The sequence below is a fragment of the Panthera tigris genome, chromosome A2 (genome assembly GCF_018350195.1).
Source record: "Panthera tigris isolate Pti1 chromosome A2, P.tigris_Pti1_mat1.1, whole genome shotgun sequence".
In the NCBI taxonomy this organism is placed as follows: domain Eukaryota; kingdom Metazoa; phylum Chordata; class Mammalia; order Carnivora; family Felidae; genus Panthera; species Panthera tigris.
This window is the reverse complement of record NC_056661.1, coordinates 146,729,220-146,755,062: the sequence shown is the minus strand read 5'-3', so window position 1 is coordinate 146,755,062 and position 25,843 is coordinate 146,729,220. Positions and strand designations below refer to the sequence as shown.

Genomic DNA, 25,843 nt, shown 5'->3' with positions numbered 1-25,843 from the left:
GAGGCCACCCTGCTGATGTTTTAATAGCGCTCTGCCTGGCAATGCAGACACTCACCGTGCCAGGGAGGAAGAGAGGTGGCAGCGGACTGGCAGAAGGGCTGGAGGGAAAGGGAGCCTCGCCTAGGAATATCCCCGGGCTGCAGATAGAGCGGGAAGGGCAGGCTGGGGACGCCTGTGCACCTAGAGTAGGTGTGCCCGTGCATGCTTTCCGGCTGTGTGGGCCTGTCTCTGGTCGGCCACACGGAAGGGACGGTGCTGGGCGTCCTAGACCCTGTGATGGAGGTTCCTGTGTGGTCCAGGCAGGACCGGTGTTCAATCATTAGGTCCTAGTGTGGCCCCACCCATCGTTGCTTCTCTCATCTTTATTGAAGAATATTTGACAAATGAAAATTGTATACATCTAAAGTGTATGACTTGACGTTGTGATATATATACATACATTGTGAAATAGTGGGTACAATTGAGCTAATGACTATATCCATCACCTCACACAGTTGCCCTTTCTTTCTTTGTGTGTATGGTGTGTGAGGAAAACACCTGGCAAATTTCAAGTATACCCTATGGTCACATTGCTGCATATTAGATCTTTAGAATGTATTCATTCTGTATAACTGAAACTTTGTATTCCTTGACCAACATCTCCCCATTCACCTGCTCCCCAGCCTCTGGCAACCACCCCTCTACTCTCTGCTTCTGAGTTTGACTATTTTAGATTCCACATATAAGTGAGATCGCGAAATATTTCTCTTTCTGTATCTGGCTTATCTCACTTAGCACGATGCCCTCCAGGTTTCCCTATGTTGTTACAAATGGCAGGATACGCATGTATGTATGTGTATGTGTGTGTATGTATCCATCGTGTGTATGTATGTATGTGTATATTATATATATAATACATACACACTATATCTATGTGATATATAGATCACATTTTCTTTATTCAGTTGTCAACAGACATTGCGATTACTTGAATGTTTGGCTATTGTGAATAACTCACAGTTGTTAAATATTGAAAGTCTTCCCTGTGATTGGTAGCTAGCTGTGCCCCCAGGACCCTGAGCGCCCACACCATCTCAGCCGCCCTTTGCCCCCAACAGTATTGCCTGGTGCAGCTGGGAGCTTCTGAGATCCTGCCCCTGCAAGCATGTCTTCTGACTGCTTGGTTTTCCCTCAGCTGTTCTTAAATGTTTTGACCGTCACCCAGGGTACAGGGGGTTCCTGACATGCAAGAGGTGTGCCCAGAGCGCCTGTTGCCTGAATGTGGAAAGAGGCATGGCTGCATCAAATGAGCTTGCTGAGCGCTAGCCTGGACCGGAACTGAGCACCCACGGCTGCATGTTGTAACTTGCTTGGGCTGATGGGGCCCACACAGTTCGTTGGAGCTTACAACTCATGAGCTCCAGAAAAGCGAAGACAGTTAGGCACACGCATCTTGCTATAAATTGAAGGTCCCGGGAGACACAAGGGCATTGTAGCAGGGGAAGGAAGTGAGCAAGATCTCAACTGAAGGCACCTCCAGAAGGATGGTCAGCAGCCAAATTATTAACAACACTGCTTGGAGAGTGTAGATCAGAACACAGGGGTGACAGTAATCTAGAGGTGTGCCATCCAATATGATAGTCACTGGTCACACGTAGCTATAAAGTACCTGAAATATGGCTGGTCCATTCTAAGGTTTGCTTGTAAGTATAAAATATATACACATCAGGTTTTCAAAGATTTAGTACAAGGAAACAAATGTCAATTTTTCACTTACAATTTTTTATGCTGTATACATGTGAAAATAATAATATTTGGGGCACATTGGGTCAGATAAAGTAGATTATTAAAACTAATTATAATTCATTAATTAATTTTACCTGTTTCTTTTTTTATGTTTATGTATTTTTGAGAGAGAGAGCAGGGAGAGGCAGAGAGAGAGGCAGAAAGAGAATCCCAAGCAGGCTCTGTGCTTGTCAGCACAGAGTCCAATGCAGGGATCAAACCCACGGACTGCGAGATCATGACCTGAACCAAAATCAAGAGTCCGATGCTCAACTGACTGAGCCACCCAGATGCCCCTACCCGTTTCTTTTTTAATGTACCCACTAGTAGAAAATTTAAAATTGCGCATGTGACCCACACTTATGACTGGCATTATATTTCTTTGGGGCAGCACTGGTCGGAAGAATGTTCTGTTGGGTCTTTGGTGAGACCTGAAGGGACACCACACCCTACCACAGAGAACACACTTGCTTACACTCAGCCTCCTCAGGACAGTGCTGCGTGAAGACAACCACATTTTCCCCCTCCGACCCCCTTTTTCATATTTTTACTCTTACTTCCCTTGGCCAACATGGATATATCTTTATAAAATCTGTTAGTACCACTAATTGTGCTACTCCAGGTCAATCTTCCTATGGACCCACGAGACTTTGTCTCCTAGGGTGGCTTTTAAATAAATCTGGTATTACCCACTATGTGTTTTATTAGTCAAACTTTCGAGAGTTGGGGGTGCCATGTTGGGAGCCCACATGCTCCCTTGAGCCTCTCTTGGGGCTGGGCTGATAATTCCTGGTTACACTCTAGTCAGTGGCTAGGTCTCCTGGGAAGAAGGAACAGAGGCCTATGAACACCCTCTGTTGTAGCATTTGCCACTTGGCCTTATTTGTGTGATAGCTGAGCACTTCAGGAGGTCTCCTGGAGGGCAGGATGAAGACGCCCCTTTCTTCTCCAAACGCTAGCTCGGAGCCTAGAACACAGTGGCATTCCATAAAGGCACTTTGGATGATGATGAATGAATGTGGAATGTCGCTCTGTCAAGGGACGTGTAGGGTTAGGATGGGATTTTCTCTTCGGTGTTAGCCTCAAAGAATAACATCTTCTAAACACCCAAATTTACATTAGCAGCGTCTTTACATTTTGTACCTTAAAAAAAAAAAATCTACTTTCTCACTGCTTAGGTGATCCACAAGTATCATCTGCGTTGTGTAAAATAATAAATCTTATTTGTCCTGATGTGTACAATAATAACTCCTGTTTGTTCTTAGCTGTCACCTCACAAACTTCAGGTGGCCCTTGAATTGCTGACTGAACCACAGCCACTGGCCAACACATCTCCTTTGATCTCAGCTATGTCTTTGTGGCCTGAGGCATCTTTCCAAGGCTGTTCTCGCAGGCATCTGGATTATGTTTCTACCTTATCAGGAGTGAAATGGACATGATATTCTGTATTCAAGTGAACTTGGCCAGGAGAATGGCTTCTGTTTGTCTGTTTTCCCCTGAAATCCTATTTGAATGCTGCTTGAATGTTGCTGGCCATTGGACTGTCACAGAGGATCTAGAACAGTGAATGATGACACTAAGCTCTCCTTTCTTGGTCCTGCCTCTCACTTTGAGTATTCCTTGGTCTCATTCTGATCAGTCCACGGTCCCATTGGTAGAATGTAGCTTGTTTTTCCCATAGGGAGTTAATCATTTATGTAGTAACTACTTATTTTTTTCCCATCTTTTATAATTACCAAATACAAGTTGTATGTATTTAAGATATACAACTTGATATACGGATGTATTGTGAAATACTTGGCACAATCAAGTTAATTAACATATCCATCGCTTCACATAGTTACTGTTTCCTTTTGTGTGTGTGTGTGTGTGTGTGTGTGTGTGTGAGATCAGAACACTTAAGATCTACCTTCTTAGCAAATTTCAAATATACAATTCAGTGTTATTAACTATAGTCAATTGCTGTATTAGATTTTCAGAACTTATTCATCTTATAACTGAAACATTGTGCCACTTGACCAAGATCTCCCCATCTTCCCCAACCCCCAGTCCCCTGGCAACGGCCATTCCATTCCAGTCTTTGCTTCTGTGAGTTTGACTATTTTAAATTCCACATGGAAATGAGATCATGCAGTATTTGTCTTTTTGTGTCTGACATATTTCATATAGCATAATGTTCTCCAGGTTCATCCATCTTACTGCAAATGGCAGGATTTTCTTTCTTTTTTAAGGCTTTACATATATGTACATATACATATATATATATAAAATATGATTATATATACACATATATATGTTTTGTGTATATATACATATATAGCAAATATATATGTATATGTGTATGTGTGTATATATGTGTGTGTAGATATAGATATAGATACATATGATCTTTCCTTATCCTTTCATCCATCTATGGATATTTAGATTGTTCTCACATCTTGGCTATTGTAAATAATGCTACATTGAGCATAAGAGTGCAGTTATCTCTTTAAGATACTGATTTTGTTTCCTTTGGATAAATACCCAGGAGTAGGACTGCTTGATCATAAAGTAGTTCTATTTTTAATTTTTGAGGACCCTCATACTGTTTTCCATAGTGACTGCACCAATTTACATTTTTTAAATGTTTATTTATTTATTTTCGAGAGAGAGAGAGAAAGAGAGAACGCATCAGGGAGGGGCAGAGATAGGGAGAGAGAATCCCAAGCTGGCTCCACACTGTTAGCACAGAGCTGGATTTCATGAACCATGAGATCATGACCTGAACTGAAATCAAGAATCGGATGCTCAACCACTGACTAAACCATCCAGGGGCCCCCCAGTCTACATTTTCATCAACAGCGAGCAAGAGTATTCTTTCTCCACGCTCTCGCTGACACTCATCAGGAACTACTTGTTAGTACCAGCCATGTCCTGGGTGCTGTGCTGGGTGGGGCTACAATGCTGAGTCTCTGTGCTCATGAGACACGCAATCCCAGGCCTTTTGCACATGTGCAGCTCCCCTCCCCAGACTTTGCTGAGGATGCCCCATCTTTCTGTAGTCGCTCTCCATCATTGGCCTTCTTGCTATCCCAAAGGGCTTAGAATCATCTCCCTAGTTTCCTGCTCCCTCCTCAAGACCACTTATACAAAATATTAAATAAAACAAGTCATAACACCAGTGCTTGAAAAGTCCCGCAGTGCCTACTTCTCCATGCAGAAACGGGTCTTTTTCTGTCTCTAAGTCAGTTCTCTCTCCTTGGTCAAACTGCCCAAAGTCCCACAGAGACTCATTATTTTTAAATACCTTTTCATGTGGAACCTTGTCAAAGGCTTTTGGAAAAATCTAAATCGCTAAGAGGCAAGCACTGAGCTAGGAATCAGGAGACCTGAGTTCTAGACCCAACTGTCACTGGTTTTATCACTGAACTTTGGGCAATGCATAAGACAGCTCCAACCTCACTTTCTTCATCAGTAAAATGAGGATTATTATGCTAGTGGTCAACATCATAAAAATCTTACAGCCATCCAGTGAGACAATGTTATTTAAGAATGCTGTGCAAGGTATAAAACACAAATATAAGGGATCATTATTTGAAAATTCATGACAGCATCTTCTTCACTCATGTGCATGATTCGCTCCCAAAAGAACTGTAGTGGATACAGAGATGGTTTCTCCAGCACTCTAAGGGTGCTGTTTATTTAATATCAACTGCTTTCATTTCTTGAAGGGATGCAGGTTTATATAGCTGCAAGAACCTGGTTCAACATGCACTGGTGTGGTATGTAAACACAAGGAGGCACGGACAGAATCAGTCAGACCTTGGTATGGGTCAAGGCCATGCTGTTCGCTAGATATGTGACCATGAACAACTTGCTAAACCTCTCTGTACCTCACCTGTAATTGGAACAATATCAATGCACAGAGTTCTGTGGTTTAAATGAGAAGCTAATATATGTAGAAAGGCTGGCATGAGCCCTGGCACACACTAGCCACCCAGTTATTAGCAGTTCTTGTTGCTATTGTTTGTGGGAGACCAAGGGAGCCCACAACTGGGTCATCCTACCTCAATTTTATGATTGTCCATCACTCAGCAAATCCTACCACAAACTCCTTTTATCCAAGATCTGTGTGAGATTCTTTCCGCAGGAAGATAACGAATGCTTTCCTTTCTGTTTTCCGAAATAAGTAGTGGACTGGGGAGGTGTATGAGGAGAGGGAACCCTGCCTTTCCAATTACTGATTTCCCACCCAGGTGGAGTGTGGAAGGGGGTATCATAACCCCATCCTCCCTCCCTGGGGAAGGCTCATGAAAACTTGCCCTAGGTGCTCCCTGGTCCACCCCCTCTGTCCCTGCCCCAGCTCACCTGGCTTCCTCTGATGTCTACCTATATCCAGCCTGTCACCTTGCTCTAAAGAGCAGGGAGTGGGGGACCAATGATAAAGAAGATTGATCAGACACTGAATCCAATTTCCCTTGGGGATTAGACCATGGGCACTGGATGGGACTCATATCTAGCAGCATTCCCTAGGGGAGCCTACTCCTGCCGGCAGCCTGAGGGGGCTGGAGACAAGCCAGGGTGCTCAGTATCACTCTTGTCATTCTTGTGCTGCTGCACCAGAGTTGACTCACAGCTGGGGATGAAGCCTGGCTGGGCTGGGGGCCAAGGCCATCGCCACGCGGTCAGACTTGGGTGGTAATCCCAATTGGTTTTGCATGAACTCTCATTTCATTCAGATTAAGGAAAGACCTGGCCAGGATGGACATCTGGTGGTGTGGGGGTGGGTACAGAAGCAGGAGGGCTATTGGAATCTGAGGCATTTTGATTTTCAGAGCTAAAAGTATTTTCTTTAACTCCTTTATCAGTTTTTGGTTTTGTTTTTGTTCTCAGGAACTTAATGGGAAATCTGCAAAGAGGAGGTTTAACTTCATTGATTTATTTCTCCATTTTTAAAATAAATATTTGTCAAGCTCAAGTATTTCAGCATCAAAATTAGGAATGACTAGTGAAAACCGCTGGAATTGTGTAGACCAGAGACAGACGCTGACCTCAGCTCCCTGCCTTTATTTGGGTGGCACCCCCAGGGAGTAAACATGAGAGCCATCAAGGAACAAGGTCTCATGTAATCGATGATAGGAAAAGCATGGACTTCAGAGTGGAACTGGATTCTCATTCTGTCTCCAGATTTTAGATCTCAGGCTAATTGTTTCATGTACCTCTGCCTCATTTTCCTCATCTCTTACATCAGTATATCACGTAGGATTTTCGACGTTGCAGAAAGCCCTTTTGTTCCTTTAACGATAAGGAAATAACATGAGTAACTAGAAAGTCCTGACATAGGGCAGGCTTTGGGGTCATTTTGTGCCTCGGGGATGTCACCAAAGACCAATTTTTTTCCATCTCTGTACCTTCCCTGGTTTCAACTCCTCTCTTTATTACAAGACGGCTGCCCACAGTTCTGGGAGCTAGCTGTTTCTTTGACCCTTTTGAGGATGAGGAGAAATTCTCTGTTCTCTGATCACAAAACACTGTCTTGCCCTGCTTTGCTCTGAGTGCACATGTTGATTGGCCTGGGCCTGTTTTCTTTCAATCACTGTGGCAACAGAATGAGATTAAACTGATTTGCTTGTGCCCATCAGGGAGCACCCCCAGGAAGCAGGGGGTGGGTCCAATCTTGCCCCAAAGGTGAGAGAGGGTGGAATGGATGCTAGAGGGGCCATGCAAGTCAGGACAAATGACCACTAAGCCCACAGGATTGAGAGGATTACACCAATAAGGAATTATGTGCAAAACCATTTCTCAGTGCCTGATGTGTAGGAAGGGCTTAAAAATAGTGCTTAAGAGGAAAGCAAACAAACAGAGCCTGGAACGAACCTAAAATCAAACACATAAATCACAAAATAACCTAGTGTCAAAATTCGGTAAATTCAAAAGAAACGAGAAGCAGCAGACTTTCAGATGAATTGATGTCATCAGTTGACATTACTGTGGTTTTTCCCTTCTGTAATTTGGTTCCTCTGAATAACTTCTCTTCTCCTTGATCTCATGAAAGGTTAAAAATTAAAAGTAAGAGGACATTATGGGAATATATGGAATATAATTGTTCTTTAGTTTTGTTATTGAAATCTCTAAAATTACATTGCGGGTACCTTACAGAGTCATATACAAATGGTATCTAATCGAGTTTGGTGCCTCTCCCTGTCTCCCTCCACTGTTCCCCTCCCCTTCCCATGTTCCCTTGGTCCCAACTTAGGTGAGTAAGTAGCATTATTAGGGCTGGGCAGTGATTGTGTTGAATCCATGAGGCCAGACTTTTGACGATTCTGATGCTGGAGACCTGGGCCAGCACCCAGGGTCAGATGAGCATCATGTGGGGTTGGGAAGTCCCTGTCTTTCTAGATTTGTCCTCCACTATGGGGGATGTGGGCAAAAGTCTCTCCTGGTTGTCTCCACATTGTCTAAGCAGTTCTAGGAAGTCCTGTGGATGGCCCAGGGGTAATCTACTATGCTAAGTGTTCTCGGAAGTTTGGAGATGACTCATGCCCAATACGCATTTTCCTGGAATACTCATGTCCCCTTCTTTGGGGACATAAATAGAACCTCTAGGGCCTACATCTACTCTAAAGCTTGAAGCATAAGCCAATGGTTTAATCGCCAGAAGTAGCCCACTCAATGTGAAACTGCTGGGGTTGGCTCCTTGCCTGGTTCCCCTCAACAGTATGGCAATGATAGCTGGGTAGCAGTTTCAAAGAATCAGCCCACATCCTTACACCCAATTTATTTCCTGAGCACAAATGTAGCAAATAATATTGCCTTTCTATTACATGATGGCACTGATCTGTGGCAGTTTCAGTTACCCATTATTCACCCAATCCCCAGCTCCCACTCCCTAATACCAACCCCATCCTCTTCTCCAAAGATGTACAAGCCAGGCCTCAAAGACTTAAGTCTGAGGCAGAGGTAGCCAGAGAGGATAACACCGGAGAGGTAGCCAGAGAGGATAACATGCTTTGTGGAGCCCAGTTTGGTCTCCCTGCTTTCCCTTCTCTTTGCCATTTCCAGCAGGAAGCCCATGGGGGGCTTCTATCACTCAGGCTCCTCAGAGCCTGGCCTCTGGGCACTGTGGAGGCAGAGCTCACTGCCTCTCCCTTAGCTGTTGGGAGGGTCTCTGGACTGTAGCTTGACTTCTAGGATCTGAACTCACATCATCTCTCCTTTTCCTCTTCTCCACAGATCCGGGTAGATGGGCCCAGGGGCAGTGCCCTCCAGTATGAGACTGTGCAGGTGGTAGACCCCGGCCCAGTCCTCCGGGATATGGCCTTCTCCAAGGACCACGAGCAACTCTACATCATGTCAGAAAGGCAGGTAAGGCTCTTGGGCTCTGTTAGACATTAGTCTTGCAGCTAAATGCTAGCCTGTGGCTCAGTAGAAACCTACAGGAGGCCAGCTGCAGAGGGGATTTGATTTATTTGGCTCAGTGTGTATCCTTTTGGTTAGCTGCCTGGGGACTGAGGCTGAGTGCACTGAAACAGGGGATGAAACATTTAAAATATCAAAATATCTGGGAGTCTAGAACAAATCCACTAACTTCAAAGTGATGGTGAGTATAGATTCAGGGCCAGCATTTACTCTCTTTTGAAGAAACATGGTACAGGTACCCAAGTTTTTTGTCTAGATTTCCTTACACAAAGTACAATCTACTACCAAAGTCAGCTTCCTGGACCCTGGAGGTCTATGGTGGGCAAGGATTTGCTGTCCAAAAATCTTGATTGAGGGAACATCATAGAACAATCTAATGGATGGAGATTCAAAAAACAGGGTCTGTGTGTATGAGGTGAGATGACATAGCTGGTGTTCTGAGCCTTCCTGTGTATATCTATAACTCTAACATGAAGTTCCAGCAAGTTCATTCCATGAGGCCAAGCCAGGAAGAACAGAGGGTGCAGACATTACTGTTAACTGACATTGAGTAGCAAGTAGCAAAGCTGGGATTGTTTCTGGAATTCAGCTGAGTACTATGTAAGTTCTTCAAGGGTCCTTGAGCTTATACAAGGACTGATATGTCTGCAGCAGGCAAAAGTATAAATATCACCTTGAAAATCCCTTATATTTAAGAGTATATCCTGGAGTGCACAGCCCAGAGTGTTCCACCCCGCAAGACACACCCACCTCAAGAGTGGATTAGCACTGCCATACCTCGTCTCTCTCATCTCTATGTAGGATGGGTCATTCCCAGGAGCTGTCCCTCCAGTCCATGAATATGTATGTGACAAAGGCAGCAGCCATGAGGGGCAGATCCCATCTCTTTATTCATCTTCATTAGCAAGGCCTGAACTCCCCAGAGGACCTTGCCGACAGAGTCTGGATTGTTCTGCCTGTCCCCTCTCTGCACAGTGCAGGAGATGAATACTACATTATGCCACCCACAGGGCTTGTGCATTATGCCTTGGCAGCCCACAGCAGCTCCACCCTCCCCAAGAGCTTGATGACATCTTCTCTTGGTGTGGGACTCCCCACTCAACCACACTGGGACCCATTGTGGTGCCCTCATCGAGACTGCCGTGGCTTGGGAATTGTCTGCTGTGGGGCTCACAGAAGAACATTTTACCCCAGGAGCCAGGACGGGGTATGAGGCTGCTCCTTTGCTTTCATTCCTTGCTCTTTTCTGATGGGGCCCACACTCCCTACTCCCTGCCTACCTTTGAGGCCCTAGATGCTGATGGGAAGCAGCTTTCCTTGAGTCCCTCAGAAAAGACTCAATACCTCTACAAGGCATTAAGTATTTCAGGATTTCTTGCCTTAATGTAAAAACCAGGATTCCTGAACCTAGAACTTTGAGAACTTCCAAAGATGGAAAATACATGCTGTGCGGAGCCTCCTCTGATAACTGAGTTGGGATTCTGAGCTCCTTCTCCTCTCCCATTCTGCTTCCCTGAGAGCACAATCAGTGGTTAGTACCTACCCAAGCAGGGAGAATAAGGTGCACTGAGAGCTCTGGATTATTAGAAAAGAAAGGAAACAAGAATGGATAGGGCCAGGGCATTCATCCATTCTGGGACTGCTCCTCACAGAGATGGAGGGCAGCCTGCCATCAAAATAAAATCCCAGATGGCTCGACACTGGTATCCAGTGGGTTTGCACATTCTTTGTGGACAGTGGTAGTATAGCACAGTTAAACACGTAGTCTTTGGTGTCAGAAATTCTGAGCACGAACCTTAGCTCCACCATTTACTAAGTATGATCTCAGGTAAGTTCCTTAACCTCCGTAAGACTCAGTGTTCTCAACCATTGTATGGAAGTAATAATAACATCCGATAGTGTTCCAAGAATCAAACGATGTAACATGTATAACAAGCATGAACCAAGCCTGGCGTGGAGTAAGGGCTTGATAAATGGAGGCTCTTATTTTTATGACATTGCAACAGAAGCGTCTGGACATTGTGGCTGTGTTTGAAGTCAGGCATGGGGTGGCATCAAGATCCTGGGTGATCTATCAGGTATAGAGCATAGGAGTTCAGGTCAAGGCCAAGGTGGGTAGGGAACAGGGATTCAGTCCCAGTGGAAAGCCCATCAAGGACCCAGAGCCTGCTTTGAGGGCATGTACCAAGTAGAGTTCGGGGCAAGAGCAGCCTGGTAAATACACTGGGGACCCTCCAGCCTCTGTCTGCTGGTGGGTTGGTCTCAGCCACATTGTGTCAGGACACCTGAGTCTACAGGTTAGTCTCTATACGCTCAGCAATGATGTCTGCTCTGCCTGGAGGGCACTTCCCTTTCTCATCTGGGTAATTCTGACTTGTTTCTCAAAACCTAGCTCTGCTGTCATGCTCCACAATCGGTGATTGCTCACTTGTGGTTAGACACCTCTTTGGTAGCTCTTCTCATACTGGGCTTTCTCTCCTTGTCTTTCCCTCTTACCAGACTTTCAGCAGCTTGAGGGCAGCCCTGTGTCTTCCTTGTGTGTCTAAACCTCACCGAATAGGCCCTTGATAATTATTTGATGAGTTAATTAACTAATTAATTATTGATTGAATCCCCACTGTCATCATTGACCCGGGACTGGAAAAGAGAAGGACTGGAGTGCCTGGGTAGCTCAGTGGATGAAGTGTCTGACTTCGGCTCAGGTCATGATTTCATGGTTCATGGGTTCATGCCCCGCGTTGGGCTCTGTGCTGATAGCTCAGAGCCTGGAGCCTGCTTTGGATTCTGTGTCTCCCTCTCTCTCTCTGCCCCTCCCCTGCTCACGCTCTGTCTCGCTTTCCTTCAAAAATAATAAACATTAAAAAAAATTTTAGTGGGGCGCCTGGGTGGCTCAGTCGGTTGAGTGTCCGACTTCAGCTCAGGTCATGATCTCACGGTCCATGAGTTCCAGCCCCACGTCGGGCTCTGTGCTGATGGCTCGGAGCCTGGAGCCTGTTTCAGATTCTGTGTCTCCCTCTCTCTCTGACCCTCCCCCGTTCATGCTCTGTCTCTCTCTGTCTCAAAAATAAATAAACGTTAAAAAAATTTTTTTTTTAATTTTTAGAGAAAAGAGAAGGACTGATACAAATTATTTATTATTTATTTATTGCTTAATTCCCAAGTTCAAACTTACATATATAATTAAAAGACTACACTTCAGCCAAAGAAAGTATCTCCCAAATTTCCACCATCTGTTTATCACTGCCATAACTCCTGCCCTGTCCTGAACTAATTTTTACTTTATGTTTTTATTTAAGTACACATACTGTTTAAACCTAAAAGCCTAGGGCACCTGGGTGGCACATCCCATTCTTGACTTTGGTTCTCATTATGATCTCACAGTTCATGGGTTCGAACCCCACATCAGTCTCTGTGCTGACAGTGCAGAATCTGCTTGGGATTCTCTCTCTCTCCCTGTCTCTCTGCTCCTCCCCTACTCATGTGCGTGCTCTCTCTCTCAAAATAAATAAATAAAAAGCTTTTAAAAAAAGATTATAAAAACCTAAGTAGCCTACTTTAGCCATCTCTTAAATAGTAGTATTGTAGATCTGATGTGCTAGACATATATAATATACTGAATTGCAATATTGTGACTTATAATAAGAAACATATATTTGGTCTTCATCCCTATTTCTGGCACTGAGTTCCAGGACCCTTGGAGTATCCTGAGTGAATAAAGCAATGGGAGAATCTTTTGTTGTAATATTTGGTCTCTTGCCCTCAGTTTCTGAAATCTTTGGGATCCGTAAAAGTGGAAGGGGTGTCTTGTTATTCACAATAAGCCCCTTCCAACCACAACTGAATTTATGTTAATTGAGTGACTTTTGGAAATCTCCTAAAGATGGAGGGGGTGGCTGGTTGTCAGGGGAGCCAGTCATCATGTGATTAGAGGGTTGGAAAAGGTAAGGATGGTATAAGAGTAGAAGTAGAGAATGGAGTGTGTGTGTGTGTGTGTGTGTGTGTGTGTGTGTATACAAATACTATATAAGTCCTGGCTCTGAGACCATAGACAAGTTACTAACTCTCTCACTACCTCATTTATTCATTCAATATTAAATATTGAGCACCTACTATGAGTCGGCACTTTCTAGATACTAGAGATTCAGTGGGGAACAAGATAGACAAAATCCCTGCCCTGATAGTGCTTATAGTTTAGGTAGAGAGACAGACAATGAATGAGTAAATGAATAAATGATGTATGTTAGGTAATGGCGAATACAATGAAAAATTTAACAGACTCGGTGGGAAGGCAGTGGTTTCCAGGAACATGATGGGGAATGCTCCTTTAAGGAAGGTTGTCAGGGAGGTGCCAAGAAGGGAACTTTCGAGCAGAGAGAAGGATAAAGTGAAGGGCAGGAGGCGACTGGGGGTCAGTCGTCATCCAGGCAGAAGGAACAGCTGGCACAAAGGTTGTGAGATGGGAACGCGACTTGGTGTTTCTGGGGATGCAGACGGGCTTCTCTGGAATGGGATGTACTGGGAGAGCGGCTGCACCTCAATTTGTGACCTGTGAAATGGGGAATGTAATAAAGGGCATTGATCTCCTAGGGCGCCGATGAAGACTAAATGAGATAACGCCTGTAGGAAGAGCTTGGCTCAGCATCTAGAAGTGAGCGCACATCCAACCTATTATGATTATTTGCAAGTTGAATAATTCTGAGTGAGGATATTGCTTCTGCTGTTGGGAATATGTGACTTCCTCTTTATTTCTCACCTCGAATGGCTTTCACTTTCCATATAAATTTCTCCTTGGAGTGTGGCAGTGAGTGTCCGCTGGGTGTGTTCACAGGGTGTGCGTGTGCGTGTGTGTGCACACACATGCACGTCTGCTCCCATGTCTGTCCCCATCTGCATGTCTCCCATCAGTCTCCTTCTTGCTTTGTACATGTCTGTGTGTGTATATGGTGTGTATTTACCACGACTCTAGTACCCCCGAGGGAATGTCTATGCACACTGAAACTGTTGTGATAAAAACCTGCCAAAGCTATGGCAGCGATGTGAGAAAAAATGTCAGCGAGGCAGATCGATGAAGAGATGTGGTGGGAGAGCTGTGCTGTCCTCAGGTACCCTGGAACAGCCCCCCGCCAGGAAAGAAGCAGCTGTCCCCCACGCAAGGCAAGTCTCTTCTTTGAAAGGCTCCAGAACAAGTGGCAGATTCAGCATCCCAGCCATTTCACACAGCAGCTCTTCCCTGCCTGAAAGCCAGAGGCCTCAAACGTGTGTTTCTGTGTGGGAGATAACACTTTGGTTGTGTCTGGGCCAAAGCCATCTTTCATGGCGTCCTTTGTTTTACCGACTCCTGTTGATAGTGGGTCTGCTTCCAGGTGCCTGGGGACACTCACATGAGTTGGTGACACTCACAGTGCTGGCTGTGATCCAGGATAGGATGCCTGTGGGGGCCAAGGAGGTGGGTCATGCAGGTGGGTCCACCTGCTACTTGGAGTTACTAGGAGGGCGGGACAAGGTGGGGTAGCTCTACTCGGTTGCTTCCGGCATAATCCAGGGGTCAAGTAGTGAGCGCCATCTTGTTTTATAACGTATTACCTAGGCCTGAGTCATCCATTCACTCAGCAAATATTCACTAAGCATCTGCCGTGAGCCGGGTGCTAGCCTTGGCATTGGGGCTACAACAGTAAAGAAACAGGTAAACCACCTTGACTGCAGGGGCTTACAGTTTTAGCAAGAGGACAGAGCAAAGAAGCAATCAACATACCAGATAAATCACACAGTAGGTTAGGGGGAAAAGGATATGGAGAGGGGTAAATGGGATCTGGAGACTTAGTCAAAGCAAAAGAGTTGCCATTTTAATTTTTTTTTTTTAATGTTTATCGATTTTTGAGAGAATGAGAGACAGAGAGTGCAAGAGCAGGGAAGGAGCAGAGAAAGGGGGAGACACAGAATCTGAAGCAGGCTCCAGGCTCTGAGCTATCAGCCCAGAGCCTGATGTGGGGTTTGAGCCCATGAACCACGGGCTCATGACCTGAGCCCAAGTTGGATGCTTAACTGACTGAGCCATCCAGGTGCCCCAAGAGTTGCCATTTTAAACAGAGTGGTCAGAGAAGTCTTCCCAGAGAGGCATAGGTGTAAAGGGGGTGAATGGGGACCTGTTGACCTATCCCCTTCCCTGTTCTTCGTGTTTCTTTACAAGCTCTTCACTCAGGGTTGTGAAACAGAGCTGGTCAAGTATGCCTGTTGGGAGGAAATTGGTGAGAGGGTCCCTTTGTGGTTGGGATGTTTACCACGTTGAGTCTTTCACGGGCAAGTTTGGTTCAAAGGGAAGGTGGTACTGTGCTCCCAGACAGGCTCAAGCCACTTGGGGCCAGAACCTCTAACTGGATGGTGCCTCTGCTGGTACCCCTTGTGTGATGAGGGGCCACTGCTGCTTCTCTGTGCCTCAGTGTCCCTCCCATCTCCAGCCTGCCTCCCAGGGGTGTTCAGAGGACAGCCAATGAGAATTCTGACAATCTTGGATGTCTGCAGACACCCATCTCATATAAGGTGAAGCTGCGAAGATAGTTTCTGCCCCCACTAGGCTCCCGTAAGAGAGATTCTGACTCTCGGCACCAGGTGCAGGGCCCGTCTCTCATGAGGTGCATTTGCGGAGGGTGACACGGCCGTCTGGCGTCATTCCTCCGGCCCTTGCAGGGGACTGAGCTGAAGCTGCAGCTCGTGTCTGGATGGCTGACACTGTAACAAGCCCATTTGGACGTTTGCTTCTGGCATCCAGACCAGGCTGTTCTGATGGCTCCTGGGAGAGAGAACTTGAAGCACCGACCTGAGAGTGAGTGACAGGAAACGGAGCCACCTCAGACACTCGGAAAAAGAGGAAGCCTGTTGCAGTGTTTTACCCAATTTCACTCAGAAGGAAGCCTTCCCGCTCGTCTGGAGCTGACCCCGAAGGTCCCAGCGTGTCATTACTGAGATGCTCCCACCTCTCACCTCCTTCTCAACGAAGGCAGAACATCTCCATTTTACTGTCGTGGAACCGGGGGACGACTTCCTGCCCCAGCTTCCCACACTCACTAGGTGCCGAGAGCCTGGCTTCTCCCTCGCATCACGAAACCCCAGAACTGGAAAAGCCCTCAAGGCTTATTGGGTCCTCCCCCCTCCTACTGCCTTATCCCAGTGCGGCTGAGGGGGACACTGACACCCAGAGAAGTTAATGGCTTGTCCAGTGTCACACAGCAGGTTGGCCAAGGAGCCAAGTTAGAATCCAACTCCATTTCTCTCGGAGTGTCTTCTCCAGCCCCTCCTTGAGGGACATGGGGCTCTCTGTGGGGGCCAGGGACACGCTTCCCCTTCTGCCCTTGCCAGCAGAAAGTTATATACCCGACTCCTCAGGTGTCAAAACAAGCCTCAGAAGGCAAAAGGGCTTACTGAGGGTGGAGGGCCGAATGGGGCAGCGGGGGCGATGGCAGGAAGTCAGAGGTGCCTTGGCTTATTCGTCCTTGCTTCCAGCCTGATACAGGTTGGGACAAGAGCTTCCTTGCAACATTTATTCTAGAGCATCTTGGGGCACATGGGACCCCAGACACAGTCAGCCCATCCCATAGAGGGGGTAGGCAGGGGAGTCCCCTCCTCTTCCAACAGACATGCTTCCAAGTGGTCACTCGTGTAGGCACAAAGTCTTGAACTCCTGAATATGATTGAGTTTAGTAACCTCCCCAAGAGGAAACATGACAGTGGCCTGACGTTTCCCAGACGGGGTGAGTGGAAGGCAGTGCAGGATGGAGACCACAGGGTGGTTACAAATAGGCCATGAACTCGGGCTTTCATCCTGGTCCTTTGCTCTCACCAGGTCTGCCACTGGAGCAAATCGCTCATGCGCTTTGTGCTTTAATTTCTTCATGTGTAAAATGCAAATGATAATAACTACCTTTCAGGGCTTTTAGGATTAAAGGTAATAATGTGAAGTGGCTAGCATGCAGTAGGCTTTCAGCAAGTTGTGGGAGTTATCTCCACCATTATCATCATTATTATTACCAATACTCTTAGAGAACGTATTGTCGCCAGGGAAAGGGACGCCTGGACAAACCACTTTGGGCATTAAAGGCCAGTTCAGCTCTGGGCACCAGCTCCCCAGGACGCCCTGGCACAGCCGCCCCTGTCCATTTTGAAGTCCCCCAGACGATGCTAAAGCCGACCGTTCCCTTTACACCTGCTGGTGCTGCCCTCCAGGAGGCTGAAGGGCCAGGAGACCATGGTCCCCCACCCCAGTCAACAGAGCTATGCGGCCTCTCTGGGGAGCTGGGTGGGTTTTCCTCTGTACTCTACTTCTGCTCGGGGGAAGGAACTTTAGTGTGTTTGAGTCCAGTCCACTGGACTTGAGGTTATCACGCACTGGGCACCTGAAATCGCTTCCGACTCCTCATCTGTCCGGACTTGCAGGGCAGATGGAGAATGGCCTGTTCCCCTTCTCTCTGCCCAGAACAGCAGAAGAGCTAGTATGTAAGGGTAGGGCAGCAGGGAGAGGGTGGAGTGGGAGGAAAGACTAGGCAATCCAAGGAGCAGGTGATTAGGGAAAAGCTTTGGCAGCTCCTAATTCTGAGCTCCATTAAGCATCTGTCTCCGGCAATTGCCCTGACAGTCCTATCTCCTCTCCACTCGGTGCCTGCGTCCCAAGACTTTTGGGGCACTCCAAGTGCCATTTTAGAGACAACCACCTGTAATATTCCACTTAGCAGCGTATGTGAGGAGACTCTAACAGTGTGGGCAAACAGGGCCAGGGGCTCCATCTCTGCCACTCCAGTTCCTTCCTCCCACCATGTGTGTTTATCGAGTGCCCACTACGTGCCCACCCAGCGCAGGCATAGATGCTGTGCAGAATAGAAAAGAGCAGAAGGAAGTCGTTGTTCTGGGAGCCTCTGTTAGGGCTGAGGCGGGAGCAAACTCCAGCTTGCAGGACATTGAAACAAAAGTGGTTCTGCTGCGAGGATTGCCCCGGAAACCCAGCTTTCTTGTATAGTCAGGGCTTGGGTGGGGTAGAAAACAGGATGTCAGCCTGAAGGGCACATTCTCCTGGTGCATTTGGGTAGGTATCATGAGGACTCTGGTCTAGAGGCCAGAGATCTTGGGTTGTTTCCCAAGACAGTTCTCAATTCTTCAGGCACCGGTCAGCTGCCATCTCCTCTTACATAGGGTGGGTGTGGACGGAAGCTGACTCCTACTATCCTAGCCCTCTGCTCTGTCCTCTAGGGATGTCATCTGAATGGAAGTGGTTCTGGTCGGTGAGACTGATGGACTTGTGCTTGAGTCCCACAGAAAGAGAGGCTGGGATTATCGGATACTTAAGTGAACTGTGTACTCACTTTGAATATTGATGGGACATTTTCAAAAGTAAATAGATGCATGTTAATTTGTGCCATTGTTCAAGATGACTAGTTGGCATTAGTGATGCCACGTGACTTTACCAAATGCAGTACAGGTATGAAAGGAGAAATTACAAATGGCAGAATTCTATCCAATCTGAGTCTCTTAAGTGCATTTCAAATATTTTGCGTAGACAATGGAGACATGAATTTGAAACTGACTCAAAGGTGATGTCATTGTTCTAAGGAAATGCATCATAGTTAAGGGGGAGACTATCTGGATATTTATTTAAAGTTATGCACAATAGCAAAGGGGTGGAGAAGCAAGTGTGAAAATCGGTGTGTCCTCTTTAGAAAGGATTTCGAGGGGCGCCTGGGTGGCTCAGTGTGTTAAGCTTCCACTCAGGTCATGATCTCACGGTCTGTGAGTTCGAGCCCCGCGTTGGGCTCTGTGCTTCGGATTCTGTGTCTCCCTCTCTCTCTGCCCCTCCCCCACTCACACTCTGCCTCTGTCTCTCAAAAATGAATAAATATTAAGAAAGAAAGAAAGAAAGAAAGAAAGAAAGAAAGAAAGAAAGAAAAAGAAAAATGATTTCGAGCTCGTGCTAATATTTCTCTAGTTTATCTGCTGAATGACTTGAACGTGGTTCAGAGCAGCAGCTGGAACCACCCTTGTTTTGGGTCCTAGCTCTGCCACTTGCTACCTAGAGGACCGTGGGCAAGTTATTTAATCTCTGGATACTTCCAGTTTCTTAACAGTAACACTTGCTAGTGCCCACTGCCTGGGTGGTTGAGAGTAAATGAGAAAGCATATATAAAATTTTTAGTGCAGTGCCTGGCACATAACGAGGGCTCAATAAATCTTAGCTCTCATCTTTACTATTTTCAGTATGCTGGTCTAGTAGGATGGTGTCTCCATTTTATTTTTTAAAATCCCACCCATAATATTTTTACTTCCAATCCTTCATAAACTCACATCTGTCTCCTCCGAGGCATATCAGGACCCTGGCTTTTGGTGCCCAGAGCAGCAGAGAGCAGAGCAGGCCGCCCCCTTGACCATGCTTCCCAGTCCGCTGAATCCCCAGGTTCCGAGCGTCTCTCACATGTAGCTGTGGTTATTGACTGTGCCCGGTTCACTTCTTGAGACACTGCCTCCGGCAGGGGTCACCGCTCACACCAGAGTGTACCTGCTGGATAAGAGGAAAGGCCCCTCCAGGGAAAGTCCTACTGCCCTGAAGCCACGTTAGTCTGCAAGGCTTGCAGAGACATGCTACTCTCATTAAAATGAGGGCGTCTCAGGACACGAGCAATACACACATGAAGCGTGACATGTAAACGACGCCTCCCACCTGTCCCTCTGCCTTGTTACCGCTTTAAGCATCAATTAGTCCAGGATTCCCCAAATTTTATTCTCAGAACCAAAGTTTTGCAGGATTTTTTTTTTTTTTTTGGTCAAATACATTTGGAGAAATCTGAGTTAAGCAGATATCTTAGAACATTTGGTGTGCTAATGAGTATTATGACTCTCCAAGCTGGGGGGGAGGGTGGCGAATTTAGGAGGTAGTGTCGCCCAATCTCACGTGATCACAGAACTCACTTTACCAGGAGCACCCAGAGCTGTTAGCAGAGTTCTGGATCCTTCACTGGAAAGACTTCATTTTGATCTTTCCCAGGGTTTTCTCTCCCTGCTCACTGGTGATCTCGCTGGCTCTAGGCTTGGCTCTGGTCTCCCTTCTTTTGTGCTCCTCTCTCTCCAGGCACAAGCTGAATTCTCTGTCTCAATTCTCCTGAGTTTAGGAAAGGGAGTTTCTTTGGCTCCGAGTCTCAACTTTCCATCTGGATGTCGGGCTGTTCTTTTTCCCTTTCAGCTCACTGACCTCTGGCTTCCTGGTGCTCACTTGAATTCCCAGGACTGTCCCTCCTCTGTCCTAGGTGCCTGGAGCCCTCTTCAGCTCTGAGTTTAGCCTCAACCTTAATCTACATAACTCATTGTCCTTCTCTGAAAGCCACCAATTTTGTTAAAATTATTAAACTCCTGCCTCTTACCTACTGTTGCCATTCAAAGTTATACATTTGAGATTAATGGAATTAATGTATTATATCATTTCACATCTGCTCAGATGGTTCTTAATTTAGGGGCCACTGTTATGCTCAGGAATTTATTACTCTGTCTTCAACAATTAAATAAATGTTAATAACCCAATATACCTTCAACTCACATGACTTAGAGAAGGCGATTCATTTATTTGTTTATTATTGTTTTGCTCCAGAATACCAAAGACCAAACTCTAAAACATTGAGTGCCCTTTTTGCTTCTCTAGCGTAGGGGTGTTTAAGCACACTTTGATGCTGAGTTCCCACTGAAGGCAATGAATGAGCCAATGGAGTATAGGAAGAAACTATTAGAACTTCTTTTTTTTTTCTATTTAAAACAAGAAATTAGGCTTTACTCATGTTTACTATAGAGACGATACTGGATATTGTTTCCCTGCCTTGGTCTGTATGTCAGGCATTCACATGTCAGGAAGTCGTGGAGGTACGTGGGAGTTCCACATCTCCCAGTGGTAATACTAGTGTTCTTACTGGACGGTTCAGATTCAGTATATTACAATAAGTTTGTAATCTATGTCCAACTGGTATTATCAATATTGTAAAAACAATCCTCGAAATAGAATCTTTACAATAACTTTGCAATGAGACGGAAATGACCATGAAGATGTTTTTGTACCACCCAGAGGTTTGCTGGTTATGGAAACATAATTAAACATTTTTCCTTTAAAAGAACCAATATGTCCCACAGTTGCTGATCTTTCAGTTCTGACAAGCAGCTGTCAGGAGTATGTCACTTTGCCGGTAACTTCAAATAAATTACACACATCATCTGCCCCCTCAAGATAACGGTAATACGTTAACAAAGAGAAAGCAATCACTTTTAGGAAGAATTTACAGCATGGGGAGACCATTTTGAAAGAAAAAAAAAAAGAATGTTTGGAAATATTTTCATCTTTATGTGATTTTGTTGTTGGTAATGAGTAGGTGTGACACTTTAAAAACTTTTATCTAAAAACTTTTAAAACTTGGAAACAGAATCTTCTACTCGCCTAAAACTCTTCAAGGAAGAGTTTTAGAGAGTTTTGACCTGTTTTTAAAAAATACATAAAAATTCAGCACCTTTCGATTAGTTGAAAGAATAGCTGATTGACATCAGAGAAGATGGAAATCTACCAGGTGAATTTCAACAACAGTCTTCGCATAATTGGTGCATGAGACCCAAGAAAAGTATCTTGATTTAGTCAGCATAGTCAACAATGCTCTTTTTGCATTTCTGTGTCTATGAGGTGTCCTTTTCCATTATGACAGCTACGAAAACAAAGTTTCAAAATAAATTGAACTCTAGACCTCAGAATCCCACATCACTAAGTGCTCAAAAAGATTTTCACAAATAATAAAGCCAATCCCAACACAACAGTCCCATCATTTTTAATAATAATTTTCTTGATGAGAGTAGAATGTTTCATATCATTCATTAATAAAATAAAATAAAAGTTAAGATGCTATTTTGTCTTTATCTCATATCTTTATTTCTTAACCTTGTGTATAGTTGATAATGCATTAACATCAGTAAGTAGAACATGTATATTCTTTATAAATAAATATGTGTATTATTGGTGCATGCTCAAAAAAACTTTACTATTGGGTATGCAATCAATACTCTTTAGTATGTAAATTTGCAGATGCGTCATAAATTAATCTCATTCGATCTCTGATCTTCACTTTCATGTTACCTTTAAACCTACCTCCTCTGTACCCAAGAGTTTGTTGTTCAGACCCAGCTCAGAAAGCCTTAGGGCCCCTGTACATTGGCACATCTGTGTGGGTGGTGCCAGTATGGGCCGCTTCTTTATCCTTGGGTAATTTACCCAGTGTCTTCTAGATTTTTCTAAAGCCCAGATCCCTGAACAGCAGACAGAACATTCTCTCTGGAAGGGATGGTAAGGAATTTGAGATGGTACTGAGAGATAAGACAATCTCTAGACAAGCAGATAGCAAGATCATGGCCATGGCCATACAAGCTGGCAGGGAATATTTTTGTAGTAAATATGGCCAAAACGACTGTGGGTCTTGAGAACAGTTTGAATAGGCATAAATCTGTCAGTCTAGAGTTAGCCTTTGCTCATTATATCTCCCATTTTCCATTAATTTTTCCTTTGTCCCATTCTCTTCTTTCCCCCATTTTCTGGTATTACTCTCACCTTCCTCCTTATTTTTATCTCAGTCTCTTGTCTTACTCTTCTCTGTACCCACCTTCCATTTTCCGTCTCTCAGGTGGGAGGGAGATCTGGAATGGGGTCAGGCTGTGTTTTTTAAACTGCCGGTCATGACACATTAGTGGGTCGAGAAATCAATTTAGTGGGTCACAAAATCAATTTAAAGGGTCATGACCAGAATTTTTTTTTAAATGGAACAGAATAAAATCGAACAGAACAGTGTCCATCAAGCATAGTAAGGATAAGTACTATTTGTGAAACTATATATGTGCATTTATGTGTGCCCAGGGTTGCAATGTAAGATATCTCTTGCAGTGAGTCATGGTCAAAGTGAAAGCCACTGGTCTAGGGAATAACATTTTGCATGTACCGGCAATAAGTTTACTTAAGCTTTGGGCATCCAACTCACGTTTCAAGCAGTACTGATGACATCATCTGACCCAATGCTGGTTTTTATTCAAGTGATTTCTCAATTTCAACAATTTGGCCTCAACAGTTATTTGTTGACAGTTTAGTGTGGCAGCTGTGGAGTAGTGGATAAGGCGTCAGATGCAGAGTAAGGTCAGCTGGAATCAAGTTCTTGGCTCGCAAGATCTTGAATTCTGAGTCTTAGTTTTCCCACTTGTGGACCATCAATGCATCCCAACCTGTTATTTCATTAAGTACCCATGAAAATAAATGTATTTCCACAGCTCACTGGGATGATGGAGTTCCCCTCATAACTAGAGGGGACCAGGCTCTTGGGGTGCAGTCCTCTCCAGGTATTTCCCAGCTACTCCAAAGGCTGAGAAGACCAAGATGGTAGCACACCTACGGCTAATCCATGGCGACACAGCACGTGTACCAGTAGGGCAGCATTGTCCAGATGACCATAATGTACGATGTTGGCCTAGAAATTGTCCCCGCAGCTCTGTGTGTACTCCCCATGCTGGGAACATACAAAGATGACAAGACACCTGTGCCCTCTTGGAGCTTACTCTTTAGTGGTTGTGTTGACCACCTGCAGTTTGCAAAAACACACTGGGTGGTACAGGGCCGGCTCAGTCATGATTAGCTTTTCTTTGCAGTGGCCTCTCCTTGTCTAAAGCCCTGGCACTCGAAGTTTCTTTTCTCTCTGTGGGGACTGAACACAGCCCCTAAACTGCCTTACAATCCTGATACTTCTTAGTTATAGATGTAAACCTGAGTCAGGTCAAGATGAGAGGGGCAGACTCCAATGGCTCTCCAAATGCCAAACTCTGCTGCATTCACCATGTGCACCGAAGGGAATAAAACTAATTACTACCTTCCTAAAGAGCTGAGCATGGGTGGATACGCCCTTGAAAATGGCCAGCAGAAATGCTTCTTGCAAACTGTTCTCCCCATGCAGCTGCCTGCAAGTCTCTTTGCTACAGCCTTTGCTGCCCAAGGACCCCTTCCTCGGGCCATTAGCGAAGAGGCTGGTCGTTATTAACTAGCTGGCATTGACTGATGACACTAAGCTTTTTTTTTGGCCTTGTGTGGGCTGGTGGCAGGCGCTTAGTTGACCCCTGGAATTTGGAGTTTATTCTGCCATGAAAACAAAGAAATAAATTAGAGGAATGAACAGAAGCCCGTATGGTTGGACAGTAGTTAGAGACAGCTCAACAGCCTCAGCTGGTCCCCTCCCCAAGTGTCACCAGAAGACTCCTTCCGCCGTGGCTCTCCCTCCCAGATTCCTGGTCTAGTGCTCCTGTCGAGGCTAATGAAATGAGGGAGAGATTCCTGTTGTCGTTGTTGTTGTGTGTGTGTGTGTGTGTGTGTGTGTGTGTGTGTGTTTTTCCCCTGGAGTCTGGTGCCGTGGAAAGAGATGGTGTCTGCACAACAACTTGCATACTGAAGAAGATTTAGGAATCCCAGTTTCATGTAAAGGACTCATTCTTTAAAATATGCTTCTATAATAGATTGTATGTTGCGAGTACCACAGAAATCTTTCTGCACAGAAAATAACTCTTGAGATGCCCAGCTGGCTCCTGTTAGAGTGTGCAACTCTTGATCTCAGGGTTGTGAGTTTGAGCCCCATGTTGGGTAGAGAGATTATTTAAAAATAAAATATTTTTTTAAAAAAGAAAATAACTCAACATGTTCTGCAGTTTTTTACTTTGTTGGTCATAGTTGATGTATTTTTTAAAGTGAGATGCACTTGTTATTAAATGGTCTCCTTTCAATTTAATTCAACAAACACTTATTGTTGACCTTCTCAAGGGGTTGGCCAACTATAATACAAATCTGATGGACCCACAGTTTTTGTAAATAACGTTTTATTGGAACTCAGTCACACCCATTCATTTACATATGGTCTGTGGCTGATTTTGACCACAACGGTGAAGCGGAGTAGTAGAGACAAGCAATATGGCCTTTGCAAAGTCTAAAATAGAAACTATCCAGCCTTGTATAGAAAACAAGGTGGTTTCTCTTGGTGTATGGATTAAACCTCAAGGTCAGGAAACAAAGGGATGGGTACAAAAGAAGTTTCGGGAAGGATCCTTGTCCTTAGCGAGGATACACGTTCATGAGGGGAGAAGGATCTTTTTTTTATTATTATTTTTAATGTTTATTTGTTTCTGAGAGAGAGAGACAGAATGTAAGTAGAGGAGGGGCAGAGAGAGAGGGAGACACAGAATCCGAAGCAGGCAACAGGCTCTGAGCTGTCAGCACAGAGCCCAACGCAGGGCTCGAACCTGCAAACTGCAAGATCATGACCTGAGCCAAAGTTGGACGCTTAACTGACTGAGTCACCCAGGCCCACCGAGGGGAGAAGGATCTTTAAAGCTTAAACAGCCATCAGCTGCCAGTTTTCTGCTCAGTCACACATGTGTGTCCCAACCCTTGGGTCTCTGCTTCTGTCCTACTATCTGTCCAGGATGCCCTATGACTCATGTCACCGGGGTTATCGTGTGCATCCTTCAAGAATCCTCACTCACAACCACTGGATGTGAGCTCCTCCTTAGGTTTGTCTTGGCAACCTCAGGAGGGCGGCATGGTGATTTGGACGATGCAGACGCTCGGTAAACATTTGGTGTAATTAAATGAATCCTCCCACTA

The 25,843-nt window shown here is 45.3% G+C and overlaps 1 protein-coding gene across 5 annotated transcripts in view; it reads left to right on the top strand.

The window, feature by feature from the left end:
* The window catches only part of PLXNA4 (plexin A4), a 586,108-nt gene that overhangs the window by 421,276 nt on the left and 138,989 nt on the right, over window positions 1-25,843 (top strand). For all 5 annotated transcript variants that reach the window (XM_042972611.1, XM_042972629.1, XM_042972638.1 and 2 more), the window contains one exon: window positions 8,980-9,111. In XM_042972611.1, the coding sequence (XP_042828545.1) occupies window positions 8,980-9,111 (132 nt within the window). The remainder of the gene's footprint in view (window positions 1-8,979; window positions 9,112-25,843) is intronic.